The sequence below is a fragment of the Doryrhamphus excisus genome, chromosome 18, assembly GCF_030265055.1.
Source record: "Doryrhamphus excisus isolate RoL2022-K1 chromosome 18, RoL_Dexc_1.0, whole genome shotgun sequence".
Taxonomy (NCBI): Eukaryota; Metazoa; Chordata; class Actinopteri; order Syngnathiformes; family Syngnathidae; genus Doryrhamphus; species Doryrhamphus excisus.
Window position 1 is genome coordinate 1,406,867 of NC_080483.1, and position 15,194 is coordinate 1,422,060.

At 40.9% G+C, this 15,194-nt stretch overlaps 2 protein-coding genes across 5 annotated transcripts in view; both read right to left on the reverse strand.

Annotated features, from left to right (window-relative positions):
* The window catches only part of cse1l (CSE1 chromosome segregation 1-like (yeast)), a 25,046-nt gene extending 15,490 nt beyond the window's left edge, over positions 1–9,556 (reverse strand). The window contains exons 1-12 of the mRNA XM_058054270.1: positions 9,214–9,556; positions 8,507–8,596; positions 7,179–7,321; positions 6,980–7,081; positions 6,748–6,893; positions 5,366–5,456; positions 3,928–4,035; positions 3,747–3,839; positions 3,504–3,671; positions 3,300–3,429; positions 3,131–3,196; positions 149–351 (exon numbers count right to left, since the gene is read on the reverse strand). Of these exons, the coding sequence (XP_057910253.1) occupies positions 149–351; positions 3,131–3,196; positions 3,300–3,429; positions 3,504–3,671; positions 3,747–3,839; positions 3,928–4,035; positions 5,366–5,456; positions 6,748–6,893; positions 6,980–7,081; positions 7,179–7,321; positions 8,507–8,591 (1,335 nt within the window). The 5' untranslated portion in view covers positions 8,592–8,596; positions 9,214–9,556. The remainder of the gene's footprint in view (positions 1–148; positions 352–3,130; positions 3,197–3,299; positions 3,430–3,503; positions 3,672–3,746; positions 3,840–3,927; positions 4,036–5,365; positions 5,457–6,747; positions 6,894–6,979; positions 7,082–7,178; positions 7,322–8,506; positions 8,597–9,213) is intronic.
* Positions 9,557–9,782: 226 nt separating this feature from the next.
* Positions 9,783–15,194, reverse strand: part of pbrm1 (polybromo 1) — a 37,340-nt gene continuing 31,928 nt past the window's right edge. For all 4 annotated transcript variants that reach the window (XM_058054257.1, XM_058054256.1, XM_058054258.1 and 1 more), the window contains 3 exons: positions 14,795–14,863; positions 12,768–13,007; positions 9,783–12,699 (listed from right to left, as the gene is read on the reverse strand). In XM_058054257.1, the coding sequence (XP_057910240.1) occupies positions 12,536–12,699; positions 12,768–13,007; positions 14,795–14,863 (473 nt within the window). In that variant the 3' untranslated portion in view covers positions 9,783–12,535. The remainder of the gene's footprint in view (positions 12,700–12,767; positions 13,008–14,794; positions 14,864–15,194) is intronic.

Genomic DNA, 15,194 nt, shown 5'->3' on the forward strand with positions numbered 1-15,194 from the left:
TTTACATGGGTCGTTACGTTAAACATCAACACGGCAGTCACTACTTTAACTTTTTTAATTTATAGCATTGGAGTTTTCTTAAAAATAATGTTCAAATATCAAATTGTGACACCCCTAAATAATAGCCAAAGAAAACCAGCAGACATACCTTCTGCGTCTGAGCTTTGGATGCCAGCGATGTGACTAAATAGATGGCGGCATCCTTGTGCTTCCAGTTCACCCCGGGGTTCTTTGCGTACTCCGCCAGCATGGAGTTCACATATCCAGAGAAGATTGCCGTGACCGGACCCTCAAAAAATTTACACAGGCCTCGTACTAAGTCACACGCCGCCCGACGACGAGTGTCAATGTCTGAAGGAAGAGAGGGTGTTTAGGATCGCTCATATGGATTTCTAGAACAAACCAAATCAAACTCTTATTTTGAAAAATATGAAAAAATACGGCAAAATAAGGCAGTGTTTTTCAACCTTTTTTGAGCCATGGCATGTTTTTTACATTGTAAAAATCTTGTGGTACACCACTAACCAAAAATGTTCCAAAATGTCACCACGACCTCACACGTGCATCAATAAGTCTATGGTAGGAGCAAGGTAGGTGTTGCCACACGGACCAATATTACATTGCTATGCTAGTCTTTACACCAGACACTCCACAGTAGCCATGTTTTTACATCACCACTCAGGGCTCGACAATAACGTTGTACCGATGGCCCGGGGCAAGTTAAAACAAAATTGGGGCAAGTAAATCCAATCATTAATATTCCCGTCGGGCAAGTGCACTTTAGCATGCCGTGCTGCCAAGAGTTTTTTTTTAAAGCGGTTCTTGTTGGGTGTTGGTAAAACACGGACTAAGTAATTCCGGTGGTAATTTGCAAACCAATCCTTGCAAATCTTGAAATGGACCAATCAGAATCGTTTATTTAGACCGCGGTCCGTAATCCACAATCCGCGTTTTACCCACACCCGTTCTTGTTCGCGATCAACCAATCAGCGATCGTTTTACTAGGAAAACATCTATCATGGCGTCCCTGCCAACATGGTCTAATTCTTCAACAGCAAAAAGTGATGAAGCAGTGCCTCCTAAACAAGTATTTTATTAGCGGCAGCCAATAAAATGATGGCACAGGTGAGTGAATCACGTTGCTGTGACAATTTGAAGTGGTCACAATGAAACACCACCCATTAGATCCAATACCAAGTGCTGATTTTGCACAAGCTACAAAATCTAGCGCTTCCATTTCTCTGTATTTTTCTCACCTTTGCTTCACAAATTATTGTTTGACCATTGAGCTTTTTTTTCTGGATTAAAAACACTTTACTAGTACACAAATGTGTCTATTCAATAATGTTTCATTGTGGTGCACAACTTCTAAATATCACTGCTTACTACGACTACCATGTGTAAGGTAGCATGGCTTGCCATGTTAACATACATCTCCACAAATTTTCAGACATTCCTCCAAATACAATGCATCAGTACTATTATCTAATGAATTATCAGCATATATTGATATATGATATCATTATGGCAGTCTTTTCATTTTACATGGGGCAAGTTCGGGCAAGTAGTTCTCACCTTAAGGATTCCCCATGGGCAAGTCATTTTTGTTTTTAATGTAGAGCCCTGCCACTTTTTCTCTTTCCCAATGACCTTTCAGGAAACAATGGTATCCATGGAAAGGAATATTCCAATCTCTTGTCTACATGCACCGTGAAAATCAACCAGAATAGTCAATAGGGCATGCCCAGTAAAACGTAAACATCAACATCACGTGATACCGACTTCAACAAGTTTTTCTTTCACTTGTTGGAATAACTCCGTATTGCCAGTTTTTCGTGTGTCCAGTCTTGAAATTTAGTTTGAATCAAAAACAAACTTTGCTTAGTCCAGTGCCGATTGCTGGCCTCCATTTTTAAAAGTGAAGAACGTCTGGATCTGAACGTGTTACGTCATATCTGAGCATGTGCTGAAAGAACGCACCCGGGATCAATTTAAACAGGAAAAGATCAAATTCAATCTTGTTAATATTTTATAATTAAACTCAGGACATGTTTTATATAGATATATATTTTCTTTTTTAATAAAACTGGACTTGTGAATAAAGTATAGAAGGGTTTAGATTCTGTTCCACAGACGGCGCTAATGCACACGAAAGCTGCTTGCCAACCGCCAATAAACAACAGAAGTTTACGTAAAGTTGCGTTTTTCTTCTTCTGTTGTTTATTGGCGGTTGGCAAGCAGCTTTCGTGTGCATTAGCGCCATCTGTGGAACAGAATCTAAACCCTTCTATACGCCATTCATGAGTCCATAAGTCTAAAGAAAATATATATCTATATAAAACATGTACCGAGGGTTAGGGTACTACATGTACTGAATTATAAAATATTAGCAAGATTGAATTTGATCCTTTCCTGGTTAAATTTATCATATCGCAAGCTCAGATATGACATAACACGCAGCTCCAGATGTTCTTCACTTTTAAAAATGGAGGCCAGCAATCGGCACTGGACTAAGCAAAGTTTGTTTTTGATTCAAACTAAATTTCAAGACTGGACAAACAAAAAACTAGCAATACGGAGTTATTCCAACAAGTGAAAGAAAAACTCGAAGTCGGTATCACGTGATGTTGATGTTTACGTTTTACTGGGCATGCCCTATTGACTATTCTGGTTGATTATAGCGACGCATGTAGACAAGAGATTGGAATATTCCTTTTCCATGTATACCATTGTTTCCGGAAAGGTGATTGGGAAAGAGAAAAAGTGGTGATGTAAAAACATGGCTACTGTGGAGTGTCTGTGGTGTAAAGACTGGCAGAGCGATGTAATATCGGTCCGTGTGGCAACACCTAGCTCGTTCCTCCTATAGACTTAGTGATGTTTTCCGATGTAAAAAAAAAACGTACCGTGGCTCAAAAAAGGTTGAAAAACAGAGTTAGAGCATAGAATATCTGTTTAGAACTTGCAGGTGTTAATATTATTAGAGCCCTCTAGACATTAAATACCACCCCTATAGTCACCTTTCCACTCCTATTTTACTTTGTTTACATCACATGGCCTAGGCTACCGCTAACATGGCAAGCTACCAAGCCAAATAACCAACACTACATGAGTGACACGGAATTCCTACCAGAGCCTTCAAGGTCCCTCCGGATGTATTCTTCAGAGTTGTCCTCAAAGGCCTCCTCATCTGCACCTAATCAAGCACAAAGAAAGGTCACATGGTCAAGGTCACATGAGAAGAGTACATTGGTATTCAAGCATCAGGCATTCCAGCTGCCATCAAAAAAAATGCTTACTTCTGAACTCCATATTGGGCACAATCACCTTCTCACAAATGCTAGTGAGCGTATTCTGATCCTCAAATAGATTTTTGTAGTGTGGCCTTTCACAGACTGAGGCCAAAAACTGGATGGCATTGCTCACCAGCTATGAAAAAAAAAAAACAAATTGTCAAGAAAAGTGAAAATGAAAAAGCCCAGTCTGGGATCGTCCATGCTTACCAGGTCATATTTAACTTCCTGGCCTGTAGAAACTAAGAGGTTCCAGATGGCGGTGACAAAACGAGGAAGATAGGGCTGGAACTCCTCGTCGTATTTCTGAGCGTAAAGGGCGGCATTGTCGCAGATCTGCGACTTGAGGAGTTCCAGGAGACCTGCTTCCTCCTCATCCTAAGAGATGACTTTTATTCTCCTGCACGGGTCAGCAAATATTCATGTGTTTATTAGAAAGAAGAGAATACCTACATCTGTTTGTAAAAGTTTATTATCCAGGGTCAGGAGTGCGTGAAAATTAGTCATCCAGGTCTCCATGTTATCTTCAAAAAACTCAGGAAGATCCTACAGAAGGCAGAAAAAAATGAAATCAATTCTTTATAAGATTGTGTGTCATGAGTGACAGTGTTTTTTTGTGTTTTTTTTAACATACCTGAAAGTTAAGACTATAGAAAAGCTTGGAGATGAGCGTGAGCGAAGAGAAGAGGACCTTCAAAGCATTGACGTCTGTACCATGAGTCTGACACAACTCAATGGTGGCCTGCAACCAAACAAGGAACGTTTAAGTCTGCCGTGATTAAGTTAAAACTTACATAACTGCTCATTAAATTTAAAAACCAAAAGGACTCGCTTCTGTGAAAATATTCTGTTATTTTCACAAATTAATAAAAAAAAATTATTAGTTTGGTGCTAGACCAGGGGTGGGCAAACTACGGCCCGGGGGCCACATCCGGCCCGCCAAGTGTTTCAATATGGCCCGCCTGTTTTTTCCAAATATTTCATTTAAACTCAACACATAACCTGGCAACCAATTTTTTGATGGTTGAGGTAGCTGCTTTATCAATTTCGTTATTTGATGTGGTCTGTTACAAAATGCTCCTGTAAAAAGGGACACAAGCACATAATAATAATAATAATAATGTTGTCAATAATGATAATAATACTACTATATTAATATTGTTGTTAATATTAATATAATAATGGTAGTAATATTACAAAATACTCCTGGAAAAATGAGCACAAGCACAATAATAGTAATACAAATAATGATAATAATACTACTATTATATTAATATTGTTGTTAATAATAATATAATAATGGTAGTAATATTATTATAACAAAATAATAATAATATAATAACATTACTATAACTAATAATAATAATAACTCTAATAAAATGACAATAATAATACATTTACAAATAAATGATTTCAAAGTGCACATATAGCAGATTGCATGACACTTTTACATGTAAAATATGTGTAAAAATATAGGTGTAAAAATGGACTGTTACGTGTAAAATACTACATAATCCCCCCCCCCCGTCAATTTTGTTAAATTAATGCGGCCCGCGAGTCAAAAAGTTTGCCCACCCCTGTGCTAGACCATGGTCAAAACATATGGAAATACAGCCATGGCATGTCCAACAATATAGAGTGAAAAAACTTTCTCCCATTCCGTGTGGAAGTGGTAAGTTTTTGGCTTCAGTATAGAAGAAATACATTTGAGGGTAACTGGTTAGCTTGCTGGCTAGATTGTTAGCTCACTGGCTCCCTCTAGCATAAGAGTTGAACAATGTGTTGTAATGAATAGGTGTTCAAAAGTATTATTTACAAAGTGAAACACGTTTTCTACGCGGTGCCAAGGTCAAAACCAATATTTAGAGAGTTGTAAACAGTTTTTCTATGCTCACTAATTTATCACTGAAATTCCTTTATCACAGTCAAGTCATGGACAAATTAAATTACCAAATTGTCAGAGTGTGCACACACATTCCCGTGCTGGTGTCGGTAACTTTGGGAGTTGTGCCCGCCTCACGGATATTGTGGAAAATGTGGAGGGTTAAGATCTCCATGAAGTCACGACAAACCTTGAACAATTCTGTCAGAGGTGAGGCAAATGTTTCCAGAACCAGTTTGATCTCCAACCAAAGCTCATTTGACTTGAATTCATGTCGATACCTGTGGAGGGGAGGAGGACAAACGTATGGGAAGACAAAGAGGGACAAATTTAGAGGAGAACAAAACATTCAAAAATGCCACAAACACAACACGCTGTTGACCAGTCTTTGTATTACTGTATAGAAATGATCCCATAACACATACATGTGATAATACTGATCATTTTTAAAGAGCATCACATTCTAACCATTTGTCCACCGGCACGCAGACCTCACAGCGAGGAGACCAGGGTTCAATTCCACCCTCGGCCATCTCTGTGTGGATGTTTGCATGTTCTCCCCGTGCATGCGTGGGTTTTCTCCGGGTACTCCGGTTTCCTCCCACATTCCAAAAACATGCTAGGTTGATTAGAGACTCCAAATTGTCCATAGGTATGAATGTGAGTGTGAATGGTTGTTTGTCTATATGTGCCCTGTGATTGGCTGGTGACCAGTCCAGGGTGTACCCCGCCTCTCGCCTGAAGACAGCTGGGATAGGCTCCAGCACCCCCTGCAACCCTCGTGAGGATAAGTGGTAGAAAATGAATGAATAAATGAGTTCTCCTATTTTGTGTGGAAGTGGTAACTTTTTGGTTTCTTATTTTGTCTTTCCCCACCCTCTGCTATCTTTGTGGAGTTTGCATGTTCTCCCCGTGCATGCGTGGGTTTTCTCCGGGTACTCTGGTTTCCTCCCACATTCCAAAAAGATGCTAGGTTAATTAGCCACTCCAAATTGTCCATAGGTATGAATGTGAGTGTGAATGGTTGTTTGTCTATATGTGCCCTGTGATTGGCTGGTGACCAGTCCAGGGTGTACCCCGCCTCTCGCCTGAAGGCAGCTGGGATAGGCTCCAGCACCCCCTGCAACCCTTGTGAGGATAAGTGGTAGAAAATGAATGAATAAATGGGTTCTCCTCCTATTTTGTGTGGAAGTGGTAACTTTTTGGTTTCTTATTTTGTCTTTCCCCACCCTCTGCCATCTTTGTGGAGTTTGCATGTTCTCCCCGTGCATGCGTGGGTTTTCTCCGGGTACTCCGGTTTCCTCCCACATTCCAAAAACATGCTAGGTTAATTAGCCACTCCAAATTGTCCATAGGTATGAATGTGAGTGTGAATGGTTGTTTGTCTATATGTGCCCTGTGATTGGCTGGCCACCAGTCCAGGGTGTACCGCGCCTCTCGCCCGAAGACAGCTGGGATAGGCTCCAGCACCCCCACGACAGTATCACTCGGATACTGTGAACATCCAGCAGCAACACAACATTTTGGCATGACTACTATTTTGATGAAAAATACACTGAACCACTGAACTACCTCTTGAAGAGAGAATGTGCGGTGCGTAGCACTCCATTGATAATATGGAAGTCACCGCTCCGGAAGCGGGTCACCATCTCCGTTAAAAGGTCAGGCCACTTCTGAGGGAAGTCCTCCCTTCCGATGATGCTGATAGCATCACTCAACTGAAGGGAGGAAACAACAGTAGAGGCGTCAATCATTTATATATATAAAAAAAAAAAAGAGTCAAGTAGAACTCTTGCTAGCATACCTGCTTTTGAATCTGTTCCGGACTGCTCAGCATCAGGTTGACGATGTTGGCTTTGACTGTGGTTCTGTCTTGATCCGAAATTTTATTTGGCTCATCTTCAACCTGTAGGAAAAGAATCGACAACGCAATTCACGCTTCAAGTGCCGAATTCGCCGCTTTACAACATAACCGTTCGGGAGGTAGATTTCCAGAGACTCACAACGCGCCAGTTTCTTTTGATGTAGTTTTTGAACGTAACAGCAGCGCACACACGAATAACGTTATCTTGGGACTTTTCCAGCAAAGTCAGGAGCAGTAACGGGTAGTTCTGGTTTCCCTCCACTGATTCCAGAAACTTTTCGGCTAGAAAGAGAGAAAAATGCAAAGCAGTTGTTGTAAAAAAACACCACTGAAACATCCGAAGACAGGAAACCAACATATGACATACGCTAGGTCAGTGGTTTTCAATCACTGTGCCGCGGCACACTAGTGTACCTTGAGAAACCGTCAGGTGTGCCGCGAGGAATTATCCAATATCACTTTTTATAATTAACATTTATTAATCATCATTTGCAAATATTATGTCAATAGCCATTATGTCAATAGTATCCATGGACCCAAATATTCCAATTGCATTTGGTGAAATTTCTTAAACGGAAAGAATTGAACAGGGATGGAATATTCCTTTAACCAATCCGATTGAGGTATCTTGTACCCGCTCAAACGAAAAGTTCTTCTTTGTGGTGTTTTTCTTCTTCTGTTGTTTATTGGCGGTTGGCAAGCAGCTTTCGTGTGCATTAGCGCCATCTGTGAAACAGAATCTAAACCCTTCTATACTTTATTCACAAGTCCAGTTTTATTAAAAAAGAAAATATATATCTATATAAAACATTTCCTGAGTTTAATGATAAAATATCAGCAAGATTGAATTTGATCTTTTCCTGTTTAAATTGATCCCGGGTGCGTTCTTTCAGCGCATGCTCAGATATGACGTAACACGTTCAGATCCAGACGTTCTTCACTTTTAAAAATGGAGGCCAGCAATCGGCACTGGACTAAGCAAAGTTTGTTTTTGATTCAAACTAAATTCCAAGACTGGACAGACGAAAAACTGGCAATACGGAGTTATTCCAACAAGTGAAAGAAAAACTTGTTGAAGTCGGTATCACGTGATGTTGATGTTTACGTTTTACTGGGCATGCCCTATTGACAATTCTGTTGGATTTTCATGGCGCATTTAGATTGGAATATTCCTTTCCATGGATACCATTGTTTCCCGAAAGGTCATTGGGAAAGAGAAAAAGTGGTGATGTAAAAACGTGGCTACTGTGGAGTGTCTGTGGTGTAAAGACTGGCAGAGCAATGTAATATCGGTCCGTATGGCAACACCTAGCTTGTCCCTACCATAGACTTATTGATGCACGTGTGACGTCGTGGTGACATTTTGGAACATTTTTGGTTAGTGGTGTGCCACAAGATTTTTACAATGTAAAAAAAACGTGCCGTGGCTCAAAAAAGGTTGAAAAACACTGCGCTAGGTAATGTTACCTGGACGTCTGACATTTGGGTCTGGGTCCAGCGTTTTTCGGAGGTACTCTGTGAGGGTTTGGAGGTTAGCATCATTCAGTTCCATGTTTGCTACAAGGAGTGAGAAAGTCTCAAGTGAGTCAAATGCATTGGGCGTCACATACACTCATAGATTTGGAAAAAGTGTTTGCATTTTGAGCTGGTAGATTCTAACTAAGTTCTAATTATAGCACACAGCGAAATCGCGTCAATGTTGCCTAGTTACTCTGGTAAAATATACAAAGTGAAGCTAAAAGTCAGCGTTGTACCCCATTCATTATTCCATACATTGTCCCTTCAGGAATCACCCAATCCTTGACGTTAGCTTGCTAGCGGCTAAGTTAGCAACACATGCTACACTCTTGGAGCCTCTCAGCTGGCCCCCACGGACCTCAGATCAGCTTTAAGCTGAACTAGCGACTTGTTTTCCGTACAAGGCTGTCACAATATTATATTACGACGAAAATATTCAATTATTCATACACAGAACCCCAAGCTGCATGGAATGTCAGCGCCCCGAAAATAGACAGACAAACACATTAGCTTGAAGTCAAGCTAGCTAGTGTTAGCGCTAACGAGCTAATGTTGAGATAAAGTTACGCATAGAAGGAATATAAGAGATAATTATTGAATCGGTTTCTGCTTGTAACGTTCCTGTCACTTCACTCAGCAAGCGGGGGGAGTCTTACCGTCACTGTGAGTCTGAGTTTGTCAGTGTTGAGATGCGGAGGTACAAACACACAAGCACGCTGGTGCTCCGCTCGCCGTGCCAGCTTTCAAACGTCCCGAGCAAAAAAAAAAAAAAAATGGAACTCCGCGGTTAAGGCACTGCGCATGCGTACTTGTCAAAGCGGAAGGAAAAAGTTCCGCCCCTGGATCGTGCCAACTTCATACACTTAAAATGTCGAGTGCGTGTAGTACGGTGAAATGTTTTTGCCTTCGTTACTTCGTGTGAGGATGGACCCACTGAGATGAGCTCTCTACTGATTAATTAACTGACAGCTCGGGCTTTAATTAAGATAGTCAGATGGCCTCTCACCTACTGTCCTACTCTATGGGTGCCGCTTTGATCCCTGGTCACGTGCATGGGCGGACCAATAGCAAAAAAACTACAATCTTGATCCTTGGTCACGTGCAGGGGCGGACCAATAGCAAAAAAACTACAATCTTGATCCCTGGTCACGTGCAGGGGCTGACCAATAGCAAAAAAAAACTACAATCTGTGTTCGGTGTACAAAAAACATCTTTACACGCTTAATTCTTTCCTGGCAACATTCTTTTTTAATACACTTCAAATGTAAACATGAAAGGAAAACAGACAAACTGAAAACTTGTCAATTGTGACATCATGAAGGCATCCGTACCGCAGAGTATTAAAAATAATAAGAATCGCAGATTTCGGGAATAAAGATGTACATTTTGAAGAAGAAAGTGGTAATCTTAGAATAATACGTGTCATCCGAGGGACAATAGAGCATAGCTTTTATAACGTGGCAGCAAAACAGATTAGCATGTCTAGCTAGCCCTACTCAGTTTTGCCTTCCTCACTTCCTGCACATGCCAAAGGTCACTAAAGTCCCTCCCCCCCCTTTTCATAGCTGTCTCAGGCAATGCCTGTAACAAAAAGTTAGTATGGTTTTCTTGTAAATGTACGATGTTATTCTCATAAATGTAAAAGTTTTCCATATTAATTTACGACTCCCGAAATTTTCCTGAAATCAGAGATTATTTTAATCCTCCGTCATAACGGGCATTGCCTAAGACAGCTATGAAAAGAGGGGCCTTATGTGACCTTTGCCTTGGCCTATATCAATATCTCAAATTATTATTGTTTATTCTAAATTATTTAAATTATTTGTACAAATTACTGTTTACGTTGTACATTGTTCATATTTGATGTCATCTATTTATTCTCCACATTATTATTTATTATTTATTATTATACGGGAGCCAGGCAACGACATTTCGTTGGCAATTTCACTGCTGTGTTATTGTGCAATGACAATAAAGAAAGTCTATGTCTATGTCTGTCTATCGCGACTTGATCGTAAATTTACGACTTTGTTTCACTTTACGACTTATTCTCGAAATCTGAGTATTTTAATATCGCAACGTAACAGGCATTGCCTGACAGAGCTATGAAAAGGGGGCCTTATGTGACTTTTGGCCTTTGGCAAAGGCAAGATCACGAATTTATCGTAAATTTACGACTTTTTTTAATTTCAATTTACGACTTATTGTTGAAATCTGAGTATTTTAATATCGCAACCTAACAGGCATTGCCTGACAGAGCTATGAAAAGGGGGCCTTATGTGACTTTTGGCCTTTGGCAAAGGCAAGATCACGAATTTATCGTAAATTTACGACTTTTTTTAATTTCAATTTACGACTTATTGTTGAAATCTGAGTATTTTAATATCGCAACCTAACAGGCATTGCCTGACAGAGCTATGAAAAGGGGGCCTTATGTGACCTTTGGCAAAGGCAATATCACGACTTTATCGTAAATTTACGACTTTTTTTATTTCCATTTACGACTTATTGTTGAAATCTGAGTATTTTAATATTGCATCGTAACAGGCATTGCCTGACAGAGCTATGAAAAGGGGGCCTTATGTGACCTTTGGCCTTTGGCAAAGGCAAGATCACGAATTTATCGTAAATTTACGACTTTTTTTAATTTCGATTTACGACTTATTCTTGAAATCTGAGTATTTTAATATCGCATCGTAACAGGCATTGCCTGACAGAGCTATGAAAAGGGGCCTTATGTGACCTTTGGCCTTTGGCAAAGGCAATATCACGAATTTATCGTAAATTTACGACTTTTTTTATGTCAATTTACGACTTATTGTTGAAATCTGAGTATTTTAATATCACATCGTAACAGGCATTGCCTGACAGAGCTATGAAAAGGGGGCCTTATGTGACCTTTGGCAAAGGCAATATCACGACTTTATCGTAAATTTACGACTTTTTTTATTTCCATTTACGACTTATTGTTGAAATCTGAGTATTTTAATATTGCATCGTAACAGGCATTGCCTGACACAGCTATGAAAAGGGGGCCTTATGTGACCTTTGGCCTTTGGCAAAGGCAATATCACGACTTTATCGTAAATTTACGACTTTTTTTATTTCAATTTACGACTTATTCTTGAAATCTGAGTATTTTAATATTGCAACGTAACAGGCATTGCCTGACAGAGCTATGAAAAGGGGGCCTTATGTGACCTTTGGCTTTTGGCAAAGGCAATATCAAGAATTTATCGTAAATTTACGACTTTTTTTTATTTCAATTTTACGACTTATTCTTGAAATCTGAGTATTTTAATATCGCATCGTAACAGGCATTGCCTGACAGAGCTATGAAAAGGGGGCCTTATGTGACCTTTGGCAAAGGCAATATCACGACTTTATCGTAAATTTACGACTTTTTTTATTTCCATTTACGACTTATTGTTGAAATCTGAGTATTTTAATATCGCATCGTAACAGGCATTGCCTGACATAGCTATGAAAAGGGGGCCTTATGTGACCTTTGGCCTTTGGTAAAGGCAATATCACCACTTTATCGTAAATGTACGACTTTTTTTAATTTCAATTTATGACTTATTCTTGAAATCTGAGTATTTTAATATCGCATCGTAACAGGCATTGCCTGACAGAGCTATGAAAAGGGGGCCTTATGTGACCTTTGGCCTTTGGCAAAGGCAATATCACGACTTTATCGTAAATGTACGACTTTTTTTATTTAAATTTATGACTTTTTCTCGAAATCTGAGATGATTATGGTTTTTCAGCGTGGCCCTAATACTCGGTTGTACGTCCATGACAGACATAACAGTATTGCACTTGGAACAGCAGATGTGAAATGAAACCTTCCACCTGCCAACGCCGACACGAGAATGATGATGGCAACAACAAAAAGTGGACACTTTTAGCGAGCGTAACCCCGCACCCGTCTCACAGGTGCGGGATCAGAGGCTCGGGTTCCGACGTACGAGCATGCTACAGGTTGTGTGTGTAACGAATGTTCAGCGTGTCTCGGAGCATCAGGTCGCGCAAGCGCCAAAGTGCGTCGGCCATGGTTTTGTGGGCTCCCTTGCTCTTCAGCCAGTGGGATGGTAGTCTGCTTTCCTGCTCTTTTGTCAAGCGCACGTCTTGTTTTTGAGCTGAAAATGCAAAAATGTGCATTAGAGTCATCGTTTTGTGGTTTCTTCCAGGAAAAAAAAAGACCGACCCGAGAGTGTTTGGTCCCACTTGCTGACAGTCGAGGAGTCGGCAGTGAGGCCCTCGATGTAGCTGAGGTACGCCTCAGAGTGGAGGAGCCTCTGGGACTTCGCTGGCGGGGACACAAACAACGGAGAGGAGGGCTGCTGGAGCGAGGCCTGGCCCGCCTGGCTTTGTCCTGGGTATGGAGGGGGAGCCTGCTGCCCGGGACCCACCAAACCCATGGTTCCACCTCCTATCGCGTTGATGCCTGAGGACATTCCATATAAACACATGACACAGAACCGGATGCAATGACATTAAAACCCATTCCTCAATCAACCAACATTCATTTACCAATCATCAAAATCACTTCAGCTTTCTGGAATCATTGTTAAAGGTCCCCTATTATGCAAATGTTTGTCCATAGAGACTGTTTACGACAGGGGTCTCAAACATGCGGCCCGCGGGCCAAATGTGGCCCGCAGGACACTAGTTTGAGGCCCCCGCCTTGATATGAAAGTTCCAGTATCATGTACCCAGAAAAAATTATTACGTTTGATTCATGTCCATGTTAAAGGTTAAATAACTGTTAATAGTTATCCTCCCTATCCGTGTGGAAGTGGTAAGTTTTTGGCTATTTAAGTTGAAAGGAAATAACTTGAAGGCTACCGTTTAGGTCGCTAGCTCTCGAGTTTGCGAGTTAGCATGTGTCTCAAGGCCAGGGGTCTCAAACACACGGCTCGTGGGCCAAATGTGGCCCGCAGGACACTAGTTTGAGGCCCCCGCCTTGATATGAAAGTTTAATGTTATGATATGGATGCTGTATGATATCATGTACCCAGAAAAAATGATTACGTTTGATTCATGTTCATGTTAAAGGTTAAATAACTGTTAATAGTTATCCTCCCTATCCGTGTGGAAGTGGTAAGTTTTTGGCTATTTAAGTTGAAAGGAAATAACTTGAAGGCTACCGTTTAGGTCGCTAGCTCTCTAGTTTGCGAGTTAGCATGTGTCTCAAGACCCTGCAGTAGCGCAATATGTTGTAAATCAGGGTTTCTCAAACACGCGGCCCGCAGGCCAAATGTGGCCCGCAGGACACTATTTTGAGGCCCCCGCCTTGATATGAAAGTTTAATGTTAGTGCGGCCCGCGCAAGTTTGATATGGATGCTGTATGGTATCATGTACCCAGAAAAAATGATTACGTTTGATTCATTCATTCATTCATTTTCTACCGCTTTTTCCTCACGAGGGTCGCGGGGGTGCTGGAGCCTATCCCAGCTGACTTGGGGCGAGAGGCGGGGTACACCCTGGACTGGTGGCCAGCCAATCACAGGGCACATATAGACAACCAACCATTCACACTCACATTCATAGCTATGGACAATTTGGAGTGGCTAATTAACCTAGCATGTTTTTAGAATGTGTTAGTGTTCTTACAAAGAACACTAAACTCATCACACAGCAACTTAACACTCAAAAGGTATAATTATGAAACCAGCTCAACCAAATCATTCATTAATTTTCTACCGCTTATTCTCACGAGGGTCGCGGGGGGTGCTGGAGCCTATCCCAGCTGTCAGCCAATCACAGGGCACATATAGACAAACAACCATTCACACTCACATTCATACCTATGGACAATTTGGAGTGGCTAATTATAATTATAATAAATTTATATACATATTTATATTTTTATAAATATTTATATATTTATAAAAATATATATATTTTTTATATAATAATTTATATAATTATAATAAATAATACGGGATCTTTAATAAGTTTTCCTATGTTGAGTAAATGGTGCGTACTCCAGCACGGCCTATTGGTACAGGTGTCCCCCCCCAGCAAGTCACATACGTAGACAGGAAGTGTGTGTCAGGTGGGCGGGTGTCGGGGGTTTAAAGCGGTGTGATGCGGTGGTGGTACTAACCGATCCTATAGGCAACACCAGGGGGCCATCTGCAATTCTGAGTGGTTACCTGACTCAGGTCTCAAACTGGGATTAAAAGGTTAGGGAGGCACCACCCCTATCAGCGCCCCCACCGGGGTACCTGCTCTCGGTGACGTCTGATAGTGAGTCCTGTCGCGCTCCTGCTGCTCCGCCACCTTAGCTGCTCGCTCTGCAATGCGTCAAGGAAAACACGTGTATTAGGGTCACGTTATCCGCACGGCAACAAGTTTGCTATTACTATTTTGTAAATATGCAATTAGCAATGCAAAGCAGTGGTATATAGTACAGTAAACCTCGGATATATCGGATTCAATTGTTCCCACTGGTTTTGTCCGATATAAGCGAAATCCGTTATATGCGTATACCGGAAAATGTCTGTTTTACGCATATATGGGATTTATATCCGGTATATGCGTAAATGGGATTTTATCCGTTACAGGGCTCTACGTTAAAAACAAAAATGACTTGCCCATGGGGAATCCTTAAGGTGAGAACTACTT